The sequence below is a fragment of the Electrona antarctica genome (genome assembly GCF_951216825.1).
Source record: "Electrona antarctica genome assembly, chromosome: 6".
In the NCBI taxonomy this organism is placed as follows: Eukaryota; Metazoa; Chordata; class Actinopteri; order Myctophiformes; family Myctophidae; genus Electrona; species Electrona antarctica.
Window position 1 is genome coordinate 60298471 of NC_136811.1, and position 14977 is coordinate 60313447.

A 14977-nucleotide genomic window follows, 5' to 3' on the forward strand; every position below is an offset into this window, starting at 1 on the left:
AGAGGTTCTGGACTGGCTAGAGATGGACTGATACACTGAGACAGAGGTTCTGGACTGGCTAGAGATGGACTGATACACTGAGACAGAGGTTCTGGACTGGCTAGAGATGGACTGATACACTGAGACAGAGGTTCTGGACTGGCTAGAGATGGACTGATACACTGAGACAGAGGTTCTGGACTGGCTAGAGATGGACTGATACACTGAGACAGAGGTTCTGGACTGGCTAGAGATGGACTGATACACGGTTGTTAGCTGTTCTGTTAGCGGTTCTTTAAGGCTATGTTTTGTTGGGGCTCGTCTCCTATCCTCGTCTCCTATCCCGCCCCCTTCCAAGCTGGCGGCGCTGGTTTTAAGACACTGTGTGTGTGGAGGTGTGTGTGTGCGTGCGTGCGTGCGTGTGGAGGTGTGTGTGTGCAGGGGAGGTGTGTGTGTGGAGGTGTGTGTGTGGAGGTGTGTGTGTGCGTGCGTGCGTGTGGAGGTGTGTGTGTGGAGGTGTGTGTGTGCAGGGGAGGTGTGTGTGTGGAGGTGTGTGTGTGCAGGGGAGGTGTGTGTGTGGAGGTGTGTGTGTGGAGGTGTGTGTGTGGAGGTGTGTGTGTGTGTGTGTGGAGGTGTGTGTGTGCGGGGAGGGAGGGGGAGGGTCCTCCTCTCCTCAGTAGGTCTCTGAGTCGGAGTCATTGAGCTCCTCGTCCTTGTAGGAGTAGGAGGAGGTGTGGAGGTGGTGGGGGGCGTGGCTGATGTTGTTGAAGCTGCAGTAGGAGGTGTGGTGGTGGTGGGGGGCGTGGCTGCTGCGGCCTAGCGGGCCGGGCAGTACGCTGCTGCTCTTGTAGTGGTTGGAGGAGGAGGGGGGGGGCGGCGGGGGGGCAGGGGGGGGGCGACGCCACTGGCATCATGGTGGCGAGGATGAGGGCGAGGCAGTCGGCCACGTCCTTGTTGGGAGCGCAGGCCAGCGCAGGGGTGTAGCCTGCAGGGGGAGACAAAACCACACCCGTGGGAAGTAAGTGGTGCAACTCGTGTGGAAGTCCCCGGGGGGTCCTACTCCGTGTGGAAGTCCCCGGGGGGTCCTACTCCGTGTGGGGGTCCCCGGGGGGTCCTACTCCGTGTGGGGGTCCCCGGGGGGTCCTACTCCGTGTGGAGGTCCCCGGGCTACTGCAGACCTGGGCATTGTACGGCCCGCAAAAGATTACTTGATTATTTTTGAAAATAAAACGTACTTTCTAATTACCGTACCTTATGGGTGGGCTAAAACCTCATTGCTTTTATTTTGAAGCCCATTTATTCTCACAGCGCACGCAATCTGCACGTCAACTGTGCACGTGCATTGCGTGTGATTGAGAACCTGTCTTCCTTCCTTCACCGCCCTCGAATGTGGGCTTTTTGGATTTATTGGTGACAACAACGTCGGTGAATGCAAATAGCCAATAGCCAGAGTAAAAGCGGCCATATCTTTCCGGCACCCCAGAGCTCCTATTTTGAAGGAATCCCGGGAATGATTGTGTTAATGTGGTGAACCTCACCGTTCTCGTCCACAGCCAGAACACTGGCCCCCTTAGCCAGCAGCTCCTGGACGACCACCGTGAGACCGTTTCTGGCCGCCACATGGAGAGGCCTGGAGGAGAGAGAACACAGCATGACATGGAGGCCTGGAGGAGAGAGAACACAGCATGGAGGCCTGGAGGAGAGAGAACACAGCATGGAGGCCTGGAGGAGAGAGAACACAGCATGGAGGCCTGGAGGAGAGAGAACACAGCATGGAGAGGCCTGGAGGAGAGAGAACACAGCATGGAGGCCTGGAGGAGAGAGAACACAGCATGGAGAGGCCTGGAGGAGAGAGAACACAGCATGGAGAGGCCTGGAGGAGAGAGAACACAGCATGGAGAGGCCTGGAGGAGAGAGAACACAGCATGGAGGCCTGGAGGAGAGAGAACACAGCATGGAGAGGCCTGGAGGAGAGAGAACACAGCATGGAGGCCTGGAGGAGAGAGAACACAGCATGGAGGCCTGGAGGAGAGAGAACACAGCATGGAGAGGCCTGGAGGAGAGAGAACACAGCATGGAGGCCTGGAGGAGAGAGAACACAGCATGGAGAGGCCTGGAGGAGAGAGAACACAGCATGGAGAGGCCTGGAGGAGAGAGAACACAGCATGGAGAGGCCTGGAGGAGAGAGAACACAGCATGGAGGCCTGGAGGAGAGAGAACACAGCATGACATGGAGGCCTGGAGGAGAGAGAACACAGCATGGAGGCCTGGAGGAGAGAGAACACAGCATGGAGAGGCCTGGAGGAGAGAGAACACAGCATGGAGAGGCCTGGAGGAGAGAGAACACAGCATGGAGAGGCCTGGAGGAGAGAGAACACAGCATGGAGAGGCCTGGAGGAGAGAGAACACAGCATGGAGGCCTGGAGGAGAGAGAACACAGCATGGAGGCCTGGAGGAGAGAGAACACAGCATGGAGGCCTGGAGGAGAGAGAACACAGCATGACATGGAGGCCTGGAGGAGAGAGAACACAGCATGGAGGCCTGGAGGAGAGAGAACACAGCATGACATGGAGGCCTGGAGGAGAGAGAACACAGCATGGAGGCCTGGAGGAGAGAGAACACAGCATGGAGAGGCCTGGAGGAGAGAGAACACAGCATGACATGGAGGCCTGGAGGAGAGAGAACACAGCATGGAGGCCTGGAGGAGAGAGAACACAGCATGGAGAGGCCTGGAGGAGAGAGAACACAGCATGGAGAGGCCTGGAGGAGAGAGAACACAGCATGGAGAGGCCTGGAGGAGAGAGAACACAGCATGGAGAGGCCTGGAGGAGAGAGAACACAGCATGGAGAGGCCTGGAGGAGAGAGAACACAGCATGGAGGCCTGGAGGAGAGAGAACACAGCATGGAGGCCTGGAGGAGAGAGAACACAGCATGGAGGCCTGGAGGAGAGAGAACACAGCATGGAGAGGCCTGGAGGAGAGAGAACACAGCATGGAGAGGCCTGGAGGAGAGAGAACACAGCATGGAGAGGCCTGGAGGAGAGAGAACACAGCATGGAGAGGCCTGGAGGAGAGAGAACACAGCATGGAGAGGCCTGGAGGAGAGAGAACACAGCATGGAGGCCTGGAGGAGAGAGAACACAGCATGGAGAGGCCTGGAGGAGAGAGAACACAGCATGGAGAGGCCTGGAGGAGAGAGAACACAGCATGGAGGCCTGGAGGAGAGAGAACACAGCATGGAGGCCTGGAGGAGAGAGAACACAGCATGGAGAGGCCTGGAGGAGAGAGAACACAGCATGGAGGCCTGGAGGAGAGAGAACACAGCATGGAGAGGCCTGGAGGAGAGAGAACACAGCATGGAGAGGCCTGGAGGAGAGAGAACACAGCATGGAGAGGCCTGGAGGAGAGAGAACACAGCATGGAGGCCTGGAGGAGAGAGAACACAGCATGACATGGAGGCCTGGAGGAGAGAGAACACAGCATGGAGAGGCCTGGAGGAGAGAGAACACAGCATGGAGAGGCCTGGAGGAGAGAGAACACAGCATGGAGAGGCCTGGAGGAGAGAGAACACAGCATGGAGGCCTGGAGGAGAGAGAACACAGCATGGCATGGAGGCCTGGAGGAGAGAGAACACAGCATGGAGGCCTGGAGGAGAGAGAACACAGCATGGAGGCCTGGAGGAGAGAGAACACAGCATGGAGGCCTGGAGGAGAGAGAACACAGCATGGAGAGGCCTGGAGGAGAGAGAACACAGCATGGAGAGGCCTGGAGGAGAGAGAACACAGCATGGAGAGGCCTGGAGGAGAGAGAACACAGCATGGAGGCCTGGAGGAGAGAGAACACAGCATGACATGGAGGCCTGGAGGAGAGAGAACACAGCATGGAGGCCTGGAGGAGAGAGAACACAGCATGACATGGAGGCCTGGAGGAGAGAGAACACAGCATGGAGGCCTGGAGGAGAGAGAACACAGCATGGAGAGGCCTGGAGGAGAGAGAACACAGCATGGAGGCCTGGAGGAGAGAGAACACAGCATGGAGAGGCCTGGAGGAGAGAGAACACAGCATGGAGGCCTGGAGGAGAGAGAACACAGCATGACATGGAGGCCTGGAGGAGAGAGAACACAGCATGGAGGCCTGGAGGAGAGAGAACACAGCATGGAGAGGCCTGGAGGAGAGAGAACACAGCATGGAGAGGCCTGGAGGAGAGAGAACACAGCATGGAGAGGCCTGGAGGAGAGAGAACACAGCATGGAGAGGCCTGGAGGAGAGAGAACACAGCATGGAGGCCTGGAGGAGAGAGAACACAGCATGACATGGAGGCCTGGAGGAGAGAGAACACAGCATGGAGAGGCCTGGAGGAGAGAGAACACAGCATGGAGGCCTGGAGGAGAGAGAACACAGCATGGAGAGGCCTGGAGGAGAGAGAACACAGCATGGAGAGGCCTGGAGGAGAGAGAACACAGCATGGAGGCCTGGAGGAGAGAGAACACAGCATGACATGGAGGCCTGGAGGAGAGAGAACACAGCATGACATGGAGGCCTGGAGGAGAGAGAACACAGCATGGAGAGGCCTGGAGGAGAGAGAACACAGCATGGAGAGGCCTGGAGGAGAGAGAACACAGCATGGAGAGGCCTGGAGGAGAGAGAACACAGCATGGAGAGGCCTGGAGGAGAGAGGTCTGTAAGGATGTACACTAGGTCTGTAAGGATGTATACTAGGTCTGTAAGGATGTACACTAGGTCTGTAAGGATGTATACTAGGTCTGTAAGGATGTACACTAGATCTGTAAGGATGTATACTAGGTCTGTAAGGATGTATACTAGGTCTGTAAGGATGTATACTAGGTCTGTAAGGATGTACACTAGGTCTGTAAGGATGTATACTAGGTCTGTAAGGATGTACACTAGGTCTGTAAGGATGTACACTAGGTCTGTAAGGATGTACACTAGGTCTGTAAGGATGTACACTAGGTCTGTAAGGATGTATACTAGGTCTGTAAGGATGTACACTAGGTCTGTAAGGATGTATACTAGGTCTGTAAGGATGTACACTAGATCTGTAAGGATGTATACTAGGTCTGTAAGGATGTATACTAGGTCTGTAAGGATGTATACTAGGTCTGTAAGGATGTACACTAGGTCTGTAAGGATGTATACTAGGTCTGTAAGGATGTACACTAGGTCTGTAAGGATGTATACTAGGTCTGTAAGGATGTATACTAGGTCTGTAAGGATGTACACTAGGTCTGTAAGGATGTACACTAGGTCTGTAAGGATGTACACTAGGTCTGTAAGGATGTACACTAGGTCTGTAAGGATGTATACTAGGTCTGTAAGGATGTACACTAGGTCTGTAAGGATGTATACTAGGTCTGTAAGGATGTACACTAGGTCTGTAAGGATGTATACTAGGTCTGTAAGGATGTATACTAGGTCTGTAAGGATGTACACTAGGTCTGTAAGGATGTACACTAGGTCTGTAAGGATGTATACTAGGTCTGTAAGGATGTATACTAGGTCTGTAAGGATGTACACTAGGTCTGTAAGGATGTACACTAGGTCTGTAAGGATGTATACTAGGTCTGTAAGGATGTATACTAGGTCTGTAAGGATGTATACTAGGTCTGTAAGGATGTACACTAGGTCTGTAAGGATGTACACTAGGTCTGTAAGGATGTATACTAGGTCTGTAAGGATGTATACTAGGTCTGTAAGGATGTACACTAGGTCTGTAAGGATGTACACTAGGTCTGTAAGGATGTACACTAGGTCTGTAAGGATGTACACTAGGTCTGTAAGGATGTACACTAGGTCTGTAAGGATGTACACTAGGTCTGTAAGGATGTATACTAGGTCTGTAAGGATGTACACTAGGTCTGTAAGGATGTACACTAGGTCTGTAAGGATGTATACTAGGTCTGTAAGGATGTACACTAGGTCTGTAAGGATGTATACTAGGTCTGTAAGGATGTACACTAGGTCTGTAAGGATGTATACTAGGTCTGTAAGGATGTATACTAGGTCTATAAGGATGTACACTAGGTCTATAAGGATGTACACTAGGTCTGTAAGGATGTACACTAGGTCTATAAGGATGTACACTAGGTCTGTAAGGATGTACACTAGGTCTGTAAGGATGTACACTAGGTCTGTAAGGATGTACACTAGGTCTGTAAGGATGTATACTAGGTCTGTAAGGCTGTAACTAGGTCTGTAAGGATGTATACTAGGTCTGTAAGGATGTACACTAGGTCTGTAAGGATGTATACTAGGTCTGTAAGGATGTACACTAGGTCTGTAAGGATGTACACTAGGTCTGTAAGGATGTACACTAGGTCTGTAAGGATGTACACTAGGTCTGTAAGGATGTACACTAGGTCTGTAAGGATGTACACTAGGTCTGTAAGGATGTAACTAGGTCTGTAAGGATGTACACTAGGTCTGTAAGGATGTATACTAGGTCTGTAAGGCTGTAACTAGGTCTGTAAGGATGTACACTAGGTCTGTAAGGATGTATACTAGGTCTGTAAGGATGTACACTAGGTCTGTAAGGATGTACACTAGGTCTGTAAGGATGTACACTAGGTCTGTAGGGATGTATACTAGGTCTGTAAGGCTGTAACTAGGTCTGTAAGGCTGTAACTAGGTCTGTAAGGATGTACACTAGGTCTGTAAGGATGTACACTAGGTCTGTAAGGATGTACACTAGGTCTGTAGGGATGTACACTAGGTCTGTAAGGATGTACACTAGGTCTGTAGGGATGTATACTAGGTCTGTAAGGCTGTAACTAGGTCTGTAAGGATGTATACTAGGTCTGTAAGGATGTACACTAGGTCTGTAAGGATGTATACTAGGTCTGTAAGGATGTATACTAGGTCTGTAAGGATGTATACTAGGTCTGTAAGGATGTACACTAGGTCTATAAGGATGTATACTAGGTCTGTAAGGATGTACACTAGGTCTGTAAGGATGTACACTAGGTCTGTAAGGATGTACACTAGGTCTGTAAGGATGTACACTAGGTCTGTAAGGCTGTAACTAGGTCTGTAAGGATGTATACTAGGTCTGTAAGGATGTACACTAGGTCTGTAAGGATGTACACTAGGTCTGTAGGGATGTACACTAGGTCTGTAAGGATGTACACTAGGTCTGTAGGGATGTATACTAGGTCTGTAAGGCTGTAACTAGGTCTGTAAGGATGTATACTAGGTCTGTAAGGATGTACACTAGGTCTGTAAGGATGTATACTAGGTCTGTAAGGATGTATACTAGGTCTGTAAGGATGTATACTAGGTCTGTAAGGATGTACACTAGGTCTATAAGGATGTATACTAGGTCTGTAAGGATGTACACTAGGTCTGTAAGGATGTACACTAGGTCTGTAAGGATGTACACTAGGTCTGTAAGGATGTACACTAGGACTGTAAGGCTGTAACTAGGTCTGTAAGGATGTATACTAGGTCTGTAAGGATGTACACTAGGTCTGTAAGGCTGTAACTAGGTCTATAAGGATGTATACTAGGTCTGTAAGGATGTACACTAGGACTGTAAGGATGTACACTAGGTCTGTAAGGATGTACACTAGGTCTGTAAGGATGTACACTAGGTCTGTAAGGATGTATACTAGGTCTGTAAGGATGTACACTAGGTCTGTAAGGATGTACACTAGGACTGTAAGGATGTATACTAGGTCTGTAAGGATGTATACTAGGTCTGTAAGGCTGTAACTAGGTCTGTAAGGATGTACACTAGGTCTGTAAGGATGTATACTAGGTCTGTAAGGCTGTAACTAGGTCTATAAGGATGTATACTAGGTCTGTAAGGATGTATACTAGGTCTGTAAGGATGTACACTAGGACTGTAAGGATGTATACTAGGTCTGTAAGGCTGTAACTAGGTCTATAAGGATGTATACTAGGTCTGTAAGGATGTATACTAGGTCTGTAAGGATGTACACTAGGACTGTAAGGATGTACACTAGGTCTGTAAGGATGTACACTAGGTCTGTAAGGATGTATACTAGGTCTGTAAGGATGTACACTAGGTCTGTAAGGATGTATACTAGGTCTGTAAGGATGTACACTAGGTCTGTAAGGATGTACACTAGGACTGTAAGGATGTACACTAGGTCTGTAAGGATGTACACTAGGTCTGTAAGGATGTATACTAGGTCTGTAAGGATGTACACTAGGTCTGTAAGGATGTACACTAGGTCTGTAAGGCTGTAACTAGGTCTATAAGGATGTATACTGGGTCTGTAAGGATGTACACTAGGTCTGTAAGGATGTATACTAGGACTGTAAGGCTGTAACTAGGTCTGTAAGGATGTATACTAGGTCTGTAAGGATGTACACTAGGTCTGTAAGGATGTATACTAGGTCTGTAAGGATGTACACTAGGTCTGTAAGGATGTATACTAGGTCTATAAGGATGTATACTAGGTCTGTAAGGATGTATACTAGGTCTGTAAGGATGTACACTAGGACTGTAAGGCTGTAACTAGGTCTGTAAGGATGTACACTAGGTCTGTAAGGATGTACACTAGGTCTGTAAGGATGTACACTAGGTCTGTAAGGATGTACACTAGGACTGTAAGGCTGTAACTAGGTCTGTAAGGATGTATACTAGGTCTGTAAGGATGTATACTAGGTCTGTAAGGATGTATACTAGGTCTGTAAGGATGTACACTAGGTCTGTAAGGATGTATACTAGGTCTGTAAGGATGTATACTAGGTCTGTAAGGATGTACACTAGGTCTATAAGGATGTATACTAGGTCTGTAAGGATGTACACTAGGACTGTAAGGATTTATACTAGGTCTGTAAGGATGTACACTAGGTCTGTAAGGATGTACACTAGGTCTGTAAGGATGTACACTAGGTCTGTAAGGATGTACACTAGGTCTGTAAGGATGTACACTAGGTCTGTAAGGATGTATACTAGGTCTGTAAGGATGTACACTAGGACTGTAAGGATGTACACTAGGTCTGTAAGGATGTACACTAGGTCTGTAAGGATGTACACTAGGTCTGTAAGGATGTACACTAGGTCTGTAAGGATGTACACTAGGACTGTAAGGCTGTAACTAGGTCTGTAAGGATGTATACTAGGTCTGTAAGGATGTAACTAGGTCTGTAAGGATGTATACTAGGTCTGTAAGGATGTATACTAGGTCTGTAAGGATGTACACTAGGTCTGTAAGGATGTACACTAGGTCTGTAAGGATGTATACTAGGTCTGTAAGGATGTACACTAGGTCTGTAAGGATGTACACTAGGTCTGTAAGGATGTACACTAGGACTGTAAGGCTGCGTTAGAATACTTACGTCTGTAAAGCAGAGTTCGTAGCGTTGATGAGGTTCCGGTCTGTGATCTTCTCTAAGATCAACAAGGCACTGGTTTCATGTCCCTGTGAGCAAAAAAAACAAACACACAAAACAGTTCAGCTCATACTAGAGTGAATCCATTCATCTTCAACCGTTTATCCGTAGTCGGGTCGTGGGGGGGCAACAGCTCCACCAGAGAGCTCCAGACTTCCCCTCTCCTTCAGAGCAACATTAGTGACTTCCTCCTGGGGGATCCCGAGGCGTTCCGAGGCCAGTGAGTCGATTGAGTGATTCCTCCAACTACTTTGCCTTCTGGCTCAGCTCTCTTTGTGACAGTGCAGTACAGCGACTGCAATATCGCCCCCCCTGTGGTTTTCAACCAGCCACAATTCTCACACATCTCCCCCCTTCTCCACTCCCTCCATTGGCTCCCGTTCGCTGCCCCTCCCCCTTCTCCGCTCCCTCCATTGGCTCCCGGTCGCTGCCCGCACAGAATACAAAACTCTGATGCTGGACTTCAAAGCAACCAGAGGTATGGCTCCCCCATATCTTGCATGTCTGATCGAACCCTACAAACCCTCCCGTGCGCTCAGATCAGCCGACGCAGGGAAGCTGGAAGTACCTTCACTAAAAACACCGGGACTACAACGCTCCACACGTCCCAAACTCTTCTCCCTTCTGGCTCCAAAACTATGGAATTAACTTCCCATTACAGTCAGAACTGCAGACTCACTCCCAATCTAAACTATGGAATGCACTTCCCATTACAGTCAGAACTACAGACTCACTCCCAATCTAAACTATGGAATGCACTTCCCATTGCAGTCAGAACTACAGACTCACTCCCAATCTAAACTATGGAATGCACTTCCCATTACAGTCAGAACTACAGACTCACTCCCAATCTAAACTATGGAATGCACTTCCCATTACAGTCAGAACTACAGACTCACTCCCAATCTAAACTATGGAATGCACTTCCCATTGCAGTCAGAACTACAGACTCACTCCCAATCTAAACTATGGAATGCACTTCCCATTGCAGTCAGAACTACATACTCACTCCCAATCTAAACTATGGAATGCACTTCCCATTGCAGTCAGAACTACAGACTCACTCCCAATCTAAACTATGGAATGCACTTCCCATTACAGTCAGAACTACAGACTCACTCCCAATCTAAACTATGGAATGCACTTCCCATTACAGTCAGAACTACAGACTCACTCCCAATCTAAACTATGGAATGAACTTCCCATTGCAGTCAGAACTACAGACTCACTCCCAATCTAAACTATGGAATGCACTTCCCATTGCAGTCAGAACTACAGACTCACTCCCAATCTAAACTATGGAATGCACTTCCCATTGCAGTCAGAACTACAGACTCACTCCCAATCTAAACTATGGAATGCACTTCCCATTGCAGTCAGAACTACAGACTCACTCCCAATCTAAACTATGGAATGCACTTCCCATTGCAGTCAGAACTACAGACTCACTCCCAATCTAAACTATGGAATGCACTTCCCATTACAGTCAGAACTACAGACTCACTCCCAATCTAAACTATGGAATGCACTTCCCATTACAGTCAGAACTACAGACTCACTCCCAATCTAAACTATGGAATGAACTTCCCATTGCAGTCAGAACTACAGACTCACTCCCAATCTAAACTATGGAATGCACTTCCCATTGCAGTCAGAACTACAGACTCACTCCCAATCTAAACTATGGAATGCACTTCCCATTGCAGTCAGAACTACAGACTCACTCCCAATCTAAACTATGGAATGCACTTCCCATTGCAGTCAGAACTACAGACTCACTCCCAATCTAAACTATGGAATGCACTTCCCATTGCAGTCAGAACTACAGACTCACTCCCAGTCTTCCGCCGTAGTCTGAAAACCCACCTCTTCAGACTCCATCATGGCCCGTAGCACTTGCCCTAGCCCCGACAACCTTACAGGCGTATGCAAAGGCTCAACTTATGTAACTTAGATAGCATTTGTATGTAGATATAGCACTATAAAGTACACATGCATAGTTCCATTATAGATATTCCAGACAGTATCTATTGAAAAATAGCAGATCTACAAGCTCGTAGCGCGCCACCGAGTGGCGCGCTACGAGCTTGTAGGTCTGAAAAATCGTGAAAATGTGGCACAAATCTTTGAATATATATTCTTTCAGAGTGAACGTTTTTAACTCAAATCTTTGCTTCTGAGGGGTTCCTCCTCAACAACATATTTTCAGATGGGGGGTCGGCGGCCAATTAGATATCATTTTTGGGGTCCTTGACATGAAATATTGAGCACCACTGATACAGAAACATGAGGTATTTCAGAAAACTGTCAGGATTTATTTCTTTAATTTCGACGTCAGGCCTAAATGGGTTAAAATCCTGCTCTTTGTGTTCAAAGCCCTACATGGTTGTAGATGAATCCTACCTTAGGGTTAGGGTTAGGGTATCCTACCTTACTGCAGGCCAGGTACCTTACTGCAGGCCAGGTACCTTACTGCAGGCCAGGTACCTTACTGCAGGCCAGGTACCTTACTGCAGGCCAGGTACCTTACTGCAGGCCAGGTACCTTACTGCAGGCCAGGTACCTTACTGCAGGCCAGGTACCTTACTGCAGGCCAGGTACCTTACTGCAGGCCAGGTGAATCCTACCTTACTGCAGGCCAGGTACCTTACTGCAGGCCAGGTACCTTACTGCAGGCCAGGTACCTTACTGCAGGCCAGGTACCCTACTGCAGGCCAGGTACCCTACTGCAGGCCAGGTACCTTACTGCAGGCCAGGTACCTTACTGCAGGCCAGGTACCTTACTGCAGGCCAGGTACCTTACTGCAGGCCAGGTGAATCCTACCTTACTGCAGGCCAGGTACCTTACTGCAGGCCAGGTACCTTACTGCAGGCCAGGTACCTTACTGCAGGCCAGGTACCTTACTGCAGGCCAGGTACCTTACTGCAGGCCAGGTACCTTACTGCAGGCCAGGTACCTTACTGCAGGCCAGGTACCTTACTGCAGGCCAGGTGAATCCTACCTTACTGCAGGCCAGGTACCTTACTGCAGGCCAGGTACCTTACTGCAGGCCAGGTACCTTACTGCAGGCCAGGTACCTTACTGCAGGCCAGGTACCCTACTGCAGGCCAGGTACCTTACTGCAGGCCAGGTACCTTACTGCAGGCCAGGTACCTTACTGCAGGCCAGGTACCTTACTGCAGGCCAGGTGAATCCTACCTTACTGCAGGCCAGGTACCTTACTGCAGGCCAGGTACCTTACTGCAGGCCAGGTACCTTACTGCAGGCCAGGTACCTTACTGCAGGCCAGGTACCTTACTGCAGGCCAGGTACCTTACTGCAGGCCAGGTACCTTACTGCAGGCCAGGTGAATCCTACCTTACTGCAGGCCAGGTACCTTACTGCAGGCCAGGTACCTTACTGCAGGCCAGGTACCTTACTGCAGGCCAGGTACCTTACTGCAGGCCAGGTACCTTACTGCAGGCCAGGTACCTTACTGCAGGCCAGGTACCTTACTGCAGGCCAGGTGAAGGGCAGTGTTCTCCTACCTTACTGCAGGCCAGGTACCTTACTGCAGGCCAGGTGAAACCTACCTTACTGCAGGCCAGGTGAAGGGCAGTGTTCTTGGCTGCATCCTGAAGTGTGAGATCTGCTTTTGCACTGCTGACCAACAGCTCTGAGACACAGACAGACAGACAGACAGACAGACTTATTAATTTACCAACATAAGTGAATATGTGAATAAAGCAGGTTGCCGTTGATTTTGCAGCAGAGACTCAATCTGCCACTCTTGAGAGGGTCCATTTGGTTTCATGTTACGCTCTCAGGCCCAAACCAAACCAACATGGTGACCCTCTGGTGTGGCTAGGGCTTTAAGAGTTAAAGATCCAATAAGGGTCCATTTGGTTACCAACTCTCTATCATTTAGCTGCATGGGGACCAGTGTTGATTTCGTCGACTAAAACTAAGACTAAAATGTTCGTCGACTACCTTTTTTCACTGAGGAAAACTAAATGGAAACTAAATGAAAACTAAGCTACGATGACAAAAACTAAGACTAAATATATTGACAATTTCGTCAACAAATAAAAACTAGACTAAACTGTTAGGAAGGGACTAGTGGACAAGAGATCCAGTATAAGTCATTTTAGACTTGGTTGCATGCTGAAAATAGCCCATCTAAGATCTGCTATTTTCAGCAAGTGTAAAAACAGTCATTACGACGGCATCAAGGCCCGCCAAAATACATTTTAGTCGACTAAAATCTAGGATATTTAGTCGACTAAAACTAGACTAACACCAACACATTCTAGGTGACTAAAATGTGACTAAAACTACATGAAAACTATTCAAGAGACTAATGACTAAAACAGAAATTTGCTGCCAAAAACCAACACGGATGGGGACCCCCTGGAACCCCCTGGAACCCCCTGGAGGATGGGGACCCCCTGGAACCCCCTGGAGGATGGGGACCCCCTGGAACCCCCTGGAGGATGGGGACCCCCTGGAACCCCCTGGAGGACCACTGGTTGAAAAGCAACACGGATGGGGACCCCCTGGAACCCCCTGGAGGATGGGGACCCCCTGGAACCCCCTGGAGGATGGGGACCCCCTGGAACCCCCTGGAGGACCACTGGTTGAAAACCAACACGGATTGGAACCCCCTGGAACCCCCTGGAGGATGGGGACCCCCTGGAAGACCACTGGTTGAAAACCAACACGGATGGGGACCCCCTGGAACCCCCTGGAGGATGGGGACCCCCTGGAACCCCCTGGAGGATGGGGACCCCCTGGAACCCCCTGGAGGATGGGGACCCCCTGGAACCCCCTGGAGGATGGGGACCCCCTGGAACCCCCTGGAGGATGGGGACCCCCTGAAACCCCTTGGAGGACCACTGGTTGAAAACCAACACGGATTGGAACCCCCTGGAACCCCCTGGAGGATGGGGACCCCCTGGAACCCCCTGGAGGATGGGGACCCCCTGGAACCCCCTGGAGGATGGGGACCCCCTGGAACCCCCTGGAGGATGGGGACCCCCTGGAACCCCCTGGAGGACCACTGGTTGAAAACCAACACGGATGGGGACCCCCTGGAACCCCCTGGAGGATGGGGACCCCCTGGAACCCCATGGAGGATGGGGACCCCCTGGAACCCCCTGGAGGACCACTGGTTGAAAAGCCACTGCACTGGGCGGCCAATCAGAGGAGAGGATTTCTTACCGACAGCGTTGGTCTGCCCGTTCTGCGCGGCCATCATCAGGGGGCTTCTCCCCGAGGCGTCCACGCTGTTGACCTGAGCGTTGTGACTGAGCAGCAGCTGGAGGCACTCCACGTGGTCCGTGAAGGCTGCGGCGTGCAGCGGAGTCCTGGAGGAGAGACACCGGGGAGGGATGAGTAACTCACAGTAGAGGGGGAATATTGGAATTAGTTCCTACTTAAATTGTGGTTAAGGAATTCATGTATGTGAGGAATGGGTCCCAGGTTCTGTAGAAGTTATTCAACGAACCTCTAACCGTGTATTTGATGGGATGAGTAACTCTGACCATGGAGAGCAGGGCCTATAGTTCCACACTCACTCCAGAGAGCCACTATAGTTCCACACTCACTCCAGAGAGCCGCTATAGTTCCACACTCACT

The 14977-nt window shown here is 49.9% G+C and overlaps 1 protein-coding gene across 1 annotated transcript; it reads right to left on the minus strand.

The window, feature by feature from the left end:
* Positions 1–473: 473 nt before the first annotated feature.
* LOC306925209 (serine/threonine-protein phosphatase 6 regulatory ankyrin repeat subunit A-like) lies at positions 474–14706 on the minus strand (the record flags this gene model as incomplete). The annotated part of the gene is made up of 5 exons (XM_079503900.1): positions 474–964; positions 1518–1609; positions 9307–9389; positions 12934–13016; positions 14561–14706. Coding segments are annotated over 5 exons (694 nt in total), but the record flags the coding sequence as incomplete, so codon positions are not given.
* Between the last annotated feature and the right edge of the window lie 271 nt (positions 14707–14977).